General features: G+C 42.9%; 1 protein-coding gene, 1 long non-coding RNA gene and 1 pseudogene across 2 annotated transcripts; 1 reads left to right on the plus strand and 2 right to left on the minus strand.

Moving 5' to 3' along the window:
- Nucleotides 1–48: 48 nt before the first annotated feature.
- On the minus strand, nucleotides 49–1,001 carry LOC120700309. The gene is made up of 6 exons (XM_039984537.1): nucleotides 866–1,001; nucleotides 698–791; nucleotides 491–621; nucleotides 332–413; nucleotides 115–241; nucleotides 49–54 (listed from the first exon to the last, which is right to left on the minus strand). Exons 1-6 carry the CDS (start codon nucleotides 996–998, stop codon nucleotides 49–51), a joined length of 573 nt encoding a protein of 190 aa, XP_039840471.1. The 5' UTR covers nucleotides 999–1,001.
- LOC120696557 lies at nucleotides 1,002–6,895 on the minus strand. Its single transcript, XR_005684218.1, has 3 exons — nucleotides 6,698–6,895; nucleotides 1,240–1,405; nucleotides 1,002–1,142 (listed from the first exon to the last, which is right to left on the minus strand). It is a non-coding gene; the product is annotated as an uncharacterized LOC120696557 (long non-coding RNA).
- Nucleotides 6,896–8,724: 1,829 nt separating this feature from the next.
- On the plus strand, nucleotides 8,725–12,421 carry LOC120700505 (annotated as a pseudogene).
- The last annotated feature ends 276 nt before the right edge of the window (nucleotides 12,422–12,697 follow it).

A 12,697-nucleotide genomic window follows, 5' to 3' on the forward strand; every position in this document is an offset into this window, starting at 1 on the left:
TGTTTGACTAAACAGTAAACAACTCAATGTACGAAAATTAGCTCAAAGTCATTGCTACAGAAGTAAGGTAGCAGTTCCAGAAATCGTTATGTGATGAGGAACATGTAGTGTTACCTGGAAAGAGGAAGGCTGCAGTGCAGTTAGCTGCTCAATCTTGTATATTTGACCAGCTGCTTCAATTGGTGATTTTTGTAGAATTTGAGGTAAATGTCGTTGTAAAGCTGGAGGTTCCCATTGGTAGCTTGAGAAAACATTGGTATGTATGTATTAATTTGTTTGCTATAGTTTTTTGTTTCACTAATATTGGAGATGAACATTTCTAGAAACATACCTTTCACGAAATTTGACGATTTCCTGAAGGTCCGAGTCAATGAATACTTGAGTTGCAGAACTGGATGATGCCTCTATTTGTCCTATAAAGTATGATGGTATTATAGAGGGCATATATGCATAAGGTTAGTTTTGAGAAAGAATTATTTAAATTACTAACCTGAAAAGTTTCCTACAGTTAAGCCTGCAAATATTGCCACCACAATTCCATTTTTGGATTGTTGAATGATGTTGTCCCCATCAAATGATTCACCATGTTCAGACCAGAGGAGCAATTGTTGCGTTTGTTCCCTATCATAGTACAAATATTCATAAGAAGGATAGTGGTCAGGTTGCTAGAAAATCATATCTTTGTGAAGATGCATACTCTAGGTCACAAATTTGGATTTTTCGCAGTTTTTTATTTGATGTAGGGCTAGCAAAGTCATATGGACCAACATCACTGATGACTCCAATTAAATCTGTAAAAAATGAAGCTTTGTTAAGATATATCGGTACAAACAATTCTAGGTAAAGATAGAAGGGCATGAAATACCTATGAGGGGTTTTGAGCGGATGTTTTTTGATGGAAGTTGATCAAATGGGCATAGATTGAATGCAAATCTGGGGATGGTTCCTCCTCGTGTTTGAAGACGATTAACCATCGAGGTGTGTTGGAACTGGAGCATGTAGTCCTGATGGTGATATATATATGCCTTTTGTTTTGTATCAACAGCAATGAGGTTTGTAAACATATAGACAGATCCTTGAGTGAGTGAAGGTCGAAACTGTTTTTCAAGTTTTTTGGGGACACTAATGTGAGCCATTTTTCCCTGGATCCAAAAGGAAATGGAGGTTTGATTATGCTTAATCCATATAAATATGTGCAAATTAGCTGGAAAAAATAAAGTAAGCCAATAGAGAATGTACATCTTCGTCAAGGATGACACCATCAATGCTAATGAGGGGATCCGCAGCTCTAGAGTTCATATTTTTAGAATCCCATAGTCTTGTAATGCGGGCTAAGACCTTGCAGTTTTGCTGCCCTGAAGTAATGTCTGCAAGCTTTGTCATTGAGCTCATGTCTAAGGATCGTCTGAAAGAAGGGCGAAGATAAATTAGAGGAATTTATAATGAAATTACATAACAAAAATAGCAAGCAGCAACTGGGATGTAACTGAAGAAATACCTGTAACAATAGGTTATGATACTGGTCAAATTTGTGAGAAGACTTCACCATATACTATGTTATGAGTGCAATCTTCAAATAAAGGAGGGCTGTTTTCAATTACTATTCGCAGACCCTTAGGTGAAGTTACTCGGGAAAAAGCAACATATAATTGACCATGTGAGAAGACAGGAGATGGTAAATATACACCGACTGTGTTTAGTGTTTGTCCTTGGCTTTTGTTGATGGTCATAGCATATGAAAGTCGTATTGGGAATTGGCGACGTTTCAATTTGAAGGGCCATTTGGATTGATTTGATGTAGTAATAATGCGAGGAATGTATGCTTTTGAACCCCTGGCTTTTCCTGTGATTATTTCACCTTCAATGACACGAGTTGTAAGCTGAGTGACAATTAGTCTGGTCCCATTGCAAAGGCCTCTGGAGGGATCAAGATTGCGTAGAAGCATTATAGGAACACCAATTTTCAATTTTAAGACATGCTCTGGAAGGCCATTGATTGTAATAGTATTCAGGAATTCAGTCGGGTATAGTGACTCCAAAGTAGAATGGTTGGTTGAGGTGTCGTCTATTGAATCTGAGCTATAGTATGACATCTCATATGTTGTCAGCTGAGAAATCATTTTATTGTTTTATTTCTGTCACAACTTCATTTGTAGGAGCTAAAATTGCACGATCACAGAAGTAAGATGGTATATCTGTAGGTTGACATCCAGATGAGTAAACGAAAGAAATCAATCCATCAAGATTTCTATAATCTGGGTGCAAAAGAAGCGATTGTGGTATTTGTATGTAAGTACTGCTGGGTTCATTTTGGATCTGAATAAAAGGCTCTGTACCATTCCCAACACGTAGAAGCCATTCAGAAAACAGCCGAAGGTCTTCTCTGTCAGAGGGTGTAAGGAATGTTGATGTTAGTCTCATATTTTGAGTCAACTGTAGAACTATGCAGTGCCGCCATAAATAAGAATTAACTATGCAAGCTCTTAAGATTTGGCGTTTTGTTGCATTCTGGACAACAAGAAGAGTTTGTCGGAAGTCTCCACCAAGTGCAACAGTTATACCACCAAATTGTTTATCTTGTGCATTAGGTCTGTTCTCTGAAAGTATATCCCTAAGTGAGCGATCCAATGCATCAAAAAGATACTTATGGTTAACTGGTGCCTCATCCCACACAATTAGAGATGTTTGCTGAATAAGTTCAGCAAGATGTGTGTTTTTCTTAATACTGCACATATAATTCTCACGTATGTCCAAAGGAAATTTAAATCGTGAGTGTGGTGTTCGACCACCTGGAAGTAGTAGGGATGCAATTCCTGATGATGCAACAGCTAGAGCCAATTATCCTTTGCTCCTAACAAAGTTAAGCAAAGTTGTCCATAAGAAAGTTTTTCCTGTACCTCCGTATCCATAAACAAAGAATGTTCTGCCTTCATTATTCATAACAGAACTGGTAATGGCATCAAAGACATCCTTCTGATTGTTATTTAGCTTTGGAATATCATCAGCTACAGATGCTTCCAAGATAGGCATATCATAGCTAAGCTCATCTAATATAAGTCTATTGTCTGAGGATGCAGTACCAATATATTCAGGGATGGGTAAGTTAAAATGAGATAAAGAATATCCAGCATCTTTTAATAACTTATCCAATTCAAATAGGAGGGAAGAAGTAACGAAGGAGTCCAGAACAAAATTATTTGTTTGGGAAGAGTTGCGATTGATCTGGTATAAGATATCTTCACTCATATGTGATGCATGGTCGTCAAAAAGTTTTGAAGGATTTGTTACTTCACAAAATAGCAACAAAGTGACAAAAAGTTGTCGCAATTGTTTAGCTGTGGCCCACTGTGCAGCATCAGTGAGAGCATGGGACCACTCTTGATCATCTCCAAGAAGACCTAAAGCCTCACATGTTGCACGAAATGTAGGGTACTGGTGGCCTCCTATAGTTTGTATTTCAGAGAATGATTTTGCGCCTTTGACTATGTGGAGTAACATGCGCAAATAATAAGTTTCACCCTTTGCAGGATTGACATGTGCTATACGACCAATTTTGTTGGATCCTTTTTGTGTATCCCAAAATTTTCCATTTGAATGCCATGTGAAGTACTCAGGAAATTCAATGTATGTGCGTTCTCTTGCTGCTGGGAATTGATTGTTGACTTCAAACCATGCAGTGAGTTTAGTAATCAAATTGTTTGGATTTTCAATGACTTCTTCAAGATCATCTTCTTCTGTAAAGACAACACTATTTTCAAAAGGCAGGTGGACAGGGAGCCTCTCTACTGATGGATCTGTATGATGGATGTCATATTGAAGCAATCGCCAAGCAGCATCATGTGGTGTCACATAACGACACTCTAGATAATTCTGTATTTCATTAACAGTGTCATTGGATGAGCCTTGGGTTGAAGAATTGCCATGAAATCCAACTCTAGCACAATCAAATCCTTTTGTTACATACTTGAAAAGGTACTTGTGCATACCATCATGGTTAACTCTCTCTACATTTATGTGAGCTTGATACTTAACTACCAGGTCAACATTGTGAGGAACAATAAATGTGTTGTCAATATCAACATTGTTTTTGGTGACAACTAAACCATTGTTAGGGCGGGCATACTGGACAAAACCATTTTCAAGGATGGTTGTCTTCTCACAAAACTGTTTGGGGTAGAATTTGGAGCATTTTCCTTCAGACATGCATGGGGAAGAGGTGTTTAGAGCACCGCAAGGACCATGGACCATGTGGGAAGAAACAGCAGCATATCCAATTGGGTCGGTTGTAGGATCTGGCAGTTGGGCAGAGATGAAGTTATCTATCATTGCAGCATCAAAGGGCCCTTCTTTTGCTAACCATATAATAATATGCACATGGGGAAGGCCACGTTTCTGGAATTCAATTGTGTAAACAACTGCACATAGATATCTTGTTTTTAGAGATAGGAAAATTAAGTAATGTGAACAAAGCATGGGTAGGGAAATTTTTACCTGCATTGATGGGGCCAAAGAATTTTCTCTTCTTTATATCATCCATTAGAATATTAAGTTTCATTTTGAAAACTCGATCGATAATATCTGGTCGGTCAGAAGGTTGGAGGCCTGGAGGTAGAGCCTCCATAATTTCGGGCCAAGTAGGATTAGAAGTAAATGTGATGAACAAATCTGGGCAACCATGCTTTCTGCAAATCCCTATGCAATCTTGGTATTTTTGATATAAATAGCGAGGGCTTCCAGTAAATGAGGCTGGTAGAATAATTCTTTGGCCAACGGAGGAAGCAGATCTAATACCACTTGAAACAGAGTTTGCTAAACTGTTGTATGGTGCTGATCTATATTTTCGTTGGAAACTTGGGGTTCGATAGTGATCAATTCTTTCTCCCTCAACTGAGCAGTAAGCATCCACTTCATATGCTTGGGTTAATCTTCCACACCTTAATGGAGTGTTGAAATCTGATGGCCTATCATGTAGCCTATAAGCAAAGTACTCAGCCATAGTTGCCTTTGAACGCTTGAGAGAGAGAGACCTTCCTATTTGACGATACATAAGCGATTCATGGTAACCATCCTCTCCATATGGAAATAATATTGGATATTGCATGGCCATGAACTTGCAATGTTGTTCATTTATTCGTTGCAACCTTGAAGAGCGATCCTCTATGATGATATCCCTACCAACATCAGTTTGGCCAATATCACCAACTATCAGACCAACAACTTCAGATGCGACTGGAGCACTATAGATATCTCCATGTGCGTCCGCTTTACCAAATAGCCTAATGTGGTACTGATCAGATGAATCACCTAATAATCTTTCCCTTGCTGTTCTAAATAGCTTGACAATTGGATTGTGCATGTCTAACATTTCTATGAGAGAAGCAACGATATTCTGATTGGCGTGAAATGGAGCGCGAGAAGAAGATGAAGCAACATTTATTCGATTGGAGACCTCATGCTCTGTATCAAATATGTACAGCTGAGCATATTCTGGTCGATGGCCTTCAGATGGCATTAAAGAACCCACTCGATGGCAGACCTGACCACTTATCTTGAAAACATATGGAGCACGACCATCATTTATGGATTCAATTACTTTAGCTCCCATTGATGTCATTGCAAACATGGTGTTGTACTGTCGGATATGGTCAAAGAAGTGTCTTGTAAGAGGGTTTCCATGTTGCGTTAACAAATCTAGGAGGGGTTGTGGGGGAGGCTGGTATGGTGGAAGAAGGATGCGGCCATCTTTACAACATAAATTATATTTTGGGTTTGGTGTGTTCCTATCACGCCGAAGACGCTCTTCATACCAAAACAAAGCACCACAATGTTGACAGGAACAATGGGGACCTCCAAGATTTAAAGCACTGAAGATTGTTCCTAGGAAAATATGGAGGTTAGAAGAATAAGATGTTGAGGTGTAGTAGGTCACCTAATTGAGTCTGTAATGAGAATTCTTACTTTTGTGGTTAAATATTTGATTTGAAGTTGTTGGAATAGACTCTGATGAATGGGAGGCTGTGATGGTACCAATAATACGGTGCTGGGTGTGTGAGGCTGATGTTAATATCGGTGAAGGAGGTGTCCGAAAGGTGTCCAAACTTGTAGTGTTTGATGTTGACATCAAGGAATCTGTAGGCAATTTTATAGAAGATATTTATTTGCATAATGCTAAGGAGCAGATTGGATTGTACGATGAAGCAAAAAAGGGTTAAGTAGAAAATATCTAGACAGACCTCCTGTTCTCTTAGCATACATAAGCATTCGTCGTTTAAGGCGATTTTGATGAGCAGATGCAATGTCAGGTTGCGGAACCAAAATTTGTGATGCACGGCGGCGTGGACGGCCACGGGTAACTGGACGTCTTGACTCTCTTGAAGTACTTGGTCCTTCGTCCATTATGAACTGATTTCACATGGTTTTTTTTATTTGGGAATGAATAAGACTGAGGTAGGAATTTTTTTTAAAAAAAAGCAAAGTAGCAGAATAACACTAAGTATAATATTTCAATTTCATCAAAGGTGTCACTGCAGTGTACACGAAGTAGTACTAACCTGATTGCATATGTTTTTTAGTATTTGGGAATGCATAAGACTCAGGTAGAAATTTTTTTGATTAAAATAAAGGAAAGTAGCAACATAAGACTAAGCACAATATTTAATCAGAGGAATGACTGCATTGTAAATGAACGATTACCAACCTGAGGCTTGCGTATCCACGATCAGGAAGAGGTAGTGCACCTGTCCCAAAATGAGATCTAGAATGGAAGAGTAAACTAAATTAGAATAGAATGGTTTATACATCAGTAATAACCTAAACCAAATAGGAAAATGTTGGATATGCTAGCTAAACATTTCAGCAAACATTTAAGAAGCATCAAAGCAAATAAAGAAGAACATTAGCAATATAATGTATCGAGAAGGCAGGATTCAAAGAGACTGAACAAAAAGGAATAAGGGAAGGAATATGTCCCTGCTAGAGGCTGACGAAACGGAGGGGGATCTGTAGGCGGAAATGAAGATCAAGCCAGCACAGCAGCCAATAGTAGAACACTCGTGGGAGCAGCAAGCTGGGAGTCGCGGCGGCAGCACAGAGGAAGAAGAGAATATCGACAGAACGGAGGAAGAATAGAAGAATCGCAATAGTAATTGCGTGGGTGCCGTCCGCCGTCCGGCAGGCGCTGGATGCCGGTAGGGGCGAGGGTGCCATCCGCCAGGCGCTGGATGCCGGTGGGGGTGGGGTAGGAGGAGGGCGAGCAACTGAAGGGTCGGCGTAGGAGGTAGCCTGAGCAAGTGGTGCAAGCGGTCGGCCCCGACGCTCGACGACGGTGCCGGCGGCGGGGGCATTGGCGGCGAGTAGGCGGTGGAAGTGGTCGGCTGCGACAGTGCCATCGGCCCGCGACGCCCGGTGACGGTGCCAGCGGCCTAGGTGTTGGCGGAGAGGTGAAAAAATAAAGGGAATCAAAACAAAAGAAGAATCATCATCTCTTACCTCAACACACAGCAGACGGAGGAGACATATTGCTACAACTGCCGGTAGCAGGAAAAAATGCAGGGGAATAGGAAGGATCCAGATGCGCTGGGAAGAGAAATAGAGTAGTAAAATCTGTTGGGGAAATAAATGAATCATAATTTTGCATGAACAAACTCTTGGGCTCCTGGTAGATGAATGGTCTTGTGTGAGATGGTGGATATATTGGATTATAGAACAAACGCTTCGTCTGGTCGATTCAATCTAGGCCAAGCGTCGAGGGGGATCATCCAGGCAGCCAGCTCGAGCATCCAGATGGTCGGCTCCAGGCCAAGCGTCGGGGTGGAGGGGGCATCCAGGCTGCTGGGTGTGGGGCGGGATCCAGGAGGCTCACCGCGCAGGTGCGGGTGTTGCCGAAGGGGTGGGCGCGCTGCTCTGCACCGGGCAACCCAGGTGCGACGGTGCGCACGAGATCCACGGAGGCGCGAGGGCCGGCGCGGGATGCGAGGGGCGGCGTCGCAGTCATCGAGCTGGTATGCGAGGAGGGGCGACGCGGGTGCGGGGCGAGGAACCCGCGGCTTACTGATTCGGTGCACTGACCGCTGGTGCGCTTACCGGATCCGATGACATGGTGATTCGGTGCACTGAGCGTTGGTGCGCTTACCGGATCCGATGACATGGAGATGACACGAAGATGACGTGGACGGGTTGCATGTCAAGAGAAATACAATAAATGACAGGTAGTGGGTTCTGTTTATATAAGATATATAGATAACACGTGTGAATGATTTGCACAAAGACTAGGATAAGAATATTACAGTGCTAGTTTTGTTTGCTGCACCTTTTCTTATTATTAGCAACTTAGCAAGCAAACGCATGCATGCAATTGACCCGGCCCGGTCATAGACGATCGAGCTGACCCTGCCCTCCCTGCCCAACAACTCCCATCTCTTTCTGCATGCGTTCCTCCTCCTCGCCTCGCCGCCTCTGTTCGTACGGCCACCGCCCCAACAACCAGCCAACCATTCCAATTCCATCCCTTGCCCACTCCACTCCACTCCACGCCGCAGCACGCGCTCCTCCGATCGAGCCGACCTAGAGGCGAGGCAGATGAAGGGCCGGCATGCCGTCGGCATGTCCCGCCGCCACGTGCGCGACCGATGCTTGGAACTGGAGCGTGTCATCACCGGCCGCTTCCACAAATTGCTCCAGGTCGCCAGGCCTGCCTCGATTAGCGCCTTGAACCATATCCTCACGGTCGTCTCTCGCGCTCAGGGAAGGGGCTCTGCGCTCCTCGTCTCCCTCTTCAACCAGATCCGGATGGTCCGTGCCTCCCCAAACAAGGTAGCTGTAGCTCCCGACCTGCACACCTACAGCATCATCATCTACACCTTCTCTACCATGGGCTGCCTTCATCTCAGCTTCGCCGCCTTTGGTCTCGTCATTAAGACGGGTTTTAGGGTGGATGACATAGTCATCAGTCAGCTTATCAAAGGTCTCTGTGACAGCAAGAGGGTTATTGCTCCGACGAATGCCTGAGTTTGGTTGCACGCCTGATGTATTTTCATACACCCAAGTTCTAAAGGCTTTATTATGAGACGAAAAGAGAGTTGAGGAGGCACTTGACCTGCTCCACATGATGGAAGATGATGGACGTGGTAGCTGCCCACCAAATTAATGTTGTGTCATACACCACCGTCATCAATGGCTTCTTTAGAGGCGGCCAAGTGGACAGAGCTTACAACCTATTTTGTGAAATGGATGATCGCGGGATTTTGCCGACAGTTGTGACCTACAACACGGTCATTGATGGCCTGTGCAAAGCACAGGCAGTTGATAGGGCTGAGGGTGTCCTTCAACAGATGATTCATAAAGGTGTCAAGCCAGATATTCAAACATATAATTGTCTGATCCATGGATATTGCTCTTCAGGACAAGAGAAAGAGGTGGTTCGGGTGCTCAAAGAAATGTCCGCACATGGTCATCAGTCAGATGTTGTCACTTGTAATTTGTTGCTTGACTATCTTTGCAAGAGTGGAAGATGCACAGAGGCTAGAAAGTTTTTTGATTCTATGATTGACAAGGAAACAAAACCTAATGTAAGTACATATAATACTCTGCTCAATGGGTATGCTACCAAAGGATCTCTTTCTGATATGCATGGTCTCTTGGATTTGATGGCAGCAAATGATATTTCACCTAACCATTGTACCTTCAACATAGTTCTCTGGGCATATACCAATGGTGGTATGATAGATGAGGCAATGCATATATTTGTCCAAATGAGGCAACGAGGGTCGAGTCCTGATGCAGTCAGCTATGGAACATTAATAGATGCACTTTGCAAGTTGGGAAGAGTGGATGAGGTGATGCTTAAATTCAATCAGATGATCTATGAAGGGGTGACTCCTGGTATTGTTGTTTTTACCTCACTAGTTTATGGGTTGTGCACTGTTGATAAATGGGAGAAGGCCGAGGAATTATTTTCTGAAATGTTGAATCAAGGGATCCATCCCAACGCCACATTTTTCACCACATTAATGCGTAACCTTTGCAACGGAGGACATGTCACAGAAGCTCAGAGTCTCTTTGACTTGATGGTACGTGTAGGTGTGAGGCCTAACGTTATCTCATATACTACGTTACTAGATGGCTATTGCTTAGCTGGTAGGATGAAGGAAGCAATGAAGTTACTTGATGATATGGTCCGAGTTGGCTTGAAACCAAATGCCTTTTTTTATAATACTTTGCTTCATGGCTATTGTAGAGCTGGCAGGATAGATGATGCAGTTAGACTATTCAGAGAAATGTTAAGCAGTGAAGTTAGGCCTGGAATTGTCACTTATAACATGGTACTTCAGGGTTTATTTCAGTCTGGAATGTTTTCTGAAGCAAAAGAATTCTATATCAATATGGTCAAAACTGGAATGCAACTCAACCTTCTCACGTACAACATAATTCTGAATGGTCTTGGCAAAAATAGATGTGTTGATGAGGCACTTAAAATATTTCAGAGTCTATGTTCTAAGGGTTTTCAACTTCACATTATTACCTTCAACATTTGAAAGCGATCGGGTGCTCTAGCCTAAGAGGGGGAGGGGGTGAATTAGTCACTATTAAAACCTAAACATATGGCTCCAACTAGTTTGCACAAAACTTAAACTAATTCAAGCTATCTAGATGTGCAACTACGGTTCACCTTAGTGTGAAACCCTCATCCCAAAAGAGTTTTGCAACCTATAGCCAATCCTAGCAAGATACTACACTAAGAAAGTAAAGGCACACAAGTTGCAATATGAAATGCGGAAGCTTAATGAGAGGGATGAGAGGAAGCGAACTCTCGACACGAGGATTTATCCCGTGGTTCGGATTGCCACAAAGGCGCCCCTTTGTTGAAGCACTCACGAAGAGTATCGCTTCCCGGCAATCAAGTCTCTTCCGTGAACACAATCACGGTCACCTTGATCCCGATCTTCACTAAGGGAGATTGCCCACGAAGGAGGGGTCTCCGTCCCCTGCACAATGTCGTCGACGCTGCTCCACACCAAACCGGAGGGTCGTTGACTTGCCGGCGAGCCACCAAAGCTCCAAGGATGGCCGGCGCACCAAGATACAAGGATGGTTCACTCTAGAACCACAGCACAAGGATCTAAACCTTGCTTGATCACTCACTCAAGATCTAACCTAGCACTAACACTCACAAAGCTTGTGCTAAGGACTAAGAATTTGATCTTTATGCTCTTGGATGGCTTGGAGGTGTGAGTGGGTGTGAGTGGGATGTCCAGCAACTCCAGCAAACTTCAAATGGCCAGGGGAGCACATATATATATAGGCCTCCAAGTCGAACTAGCCGTTTGTAGCCGTTGACAGAATTCTACGTAGGCATCGGAACTTCCGGTGAAGAGGCGTCGGAACTTCCGGTCACTCACAGCAACTGAAGTAGCCGTTGGCTTGCTGACACAGTTGCAGCGACTCCAGAGACCATCGGATGAACCGATGCTACGGGCGTCGGTTAAACCGGTCACAACAGCAACTGGACTAGTCGTTGGACTTATCTCTTCTGCTGACGTCATTGCTCCGACGCACCACCGGGTCAACCGGTGCTGAAGGCTTGGCTCCTGCGCAACTTGCATCGTCTCTGGAACACAATACATCGATTGCATCGATGTCCCTTCTTAGACCGTCGGTTCAACCGGTGTTTCACTTGTTTCTTCACTTGATCTCCAGAGGCACTCAGACTTGCACCAATGACAAGGTGTCGGATCTTCCGACAACCATCGGATGCACCGATTCTATAGGCATCGGTTCTTCCGGTGCTACTGATTTCAGTAGAACTCATCCAATTCAGCATTTCTTTGAGTTCTTTCTCCGTGTTTTGCTTTGTATGGTCTTTTTACTTCATCTCTGGGATCTAGAAATGTTCACTTAATAAAAGCATTAGTCCCATTGATTGCATTGTCATTCGATCACCAAAATCACTCGAAATGGCATAAATGGTGCCATGTTCGTTACAACATTATGATTGATGCTTTGCTCAAAAGTGAAAGAAAGAAAGATGCTATGGATATGTTCACTGTTGTCTCTGCCCATGGTTTAGTCCCAAATGTTGTGACCTATGACTTAATGATACAAAATCTCATTAAAGAAGGGTTGCTCCAAGAGTCTGACAATCTGTTTCTAGCAATGGAAAAGAGTGGATGCACTCCAGACTCATGTATGCTCAATGCTCTAGTTAGGAGGCTGTTGCACAGAGGTGAGATAATCAGGGTTGGTGCTTACCTCTCCAAAATTGATGAGATGAACTTCTCGCTTGAGGCATCCACTACTTCCTTGCTAATATCAGTTTTCTCGAGTGAGGAATATCATCACCAAATGATGTCCCTGCCTAAAAAGTATCATTTTGTTATGGATGTCAATAAATGAGTGTTGTGTTCAATGAATCAAATTCTCAACAATGCTGATACATCATAATGGGATATGTTAATTGGTTGAAGTAATTATTCATGTCTCATGCTCTAATTTGCTTATAATGTTCTGTTGTCCCATTTGTTTTTCTCTAGAGAAATGCTGTTGTGTTGGTGCAGTAAAGTGTTTATCTCCAGGTAAAATTATCTTTAAGCTTTACAGCAGAATCAGTTTACAAAATTAACTGACAGAACTTAAGTCTATGCATTTTGCTGCTTGTTTGTGAAGATACCCTGCACTCATGGTGATAAAATATACGGTCTGG

This window comes from Panicum virgatum, chromosome 3K (genome assembly GCF_016808335.1).
Source record: "Panicum virgatum strain AP13 chromosome 3K, P.virgatum_v5, whole genome shotgun sequence".
In the NCBI taxonomy this organism is placed as follows: domain Eukaryota; kingdom Viridiplantae; phylum Streptophyta; class Magnoliopsida; order Poales; family Poaceae; genus Panicum; species Panicum virgatum.

Bases quoted from the DNA above. Each gene is read 5' to 3' on its own strand.
- LOC120700309 (XM_039984537.1), bottom strand. From the start codon at position 998: ATGCTCCAGTTCCAACACACCTCGATGGTTAATCGTCTTCAAACACGA. The intron at 414-490 runs GTTAGTAATTTA...CATACTTTATAG, and splicing joins AACTGTAGGAAACTTTTCAG to GACAAATAGAGGCATCATCC. The intron at 242-331 runs GTATGTTTCTAG...TGTTTTCTCAAG, and splicing joins ATCGTCAAATTTCGTGAAAG to CTACCAATGGGAACCTCCAG.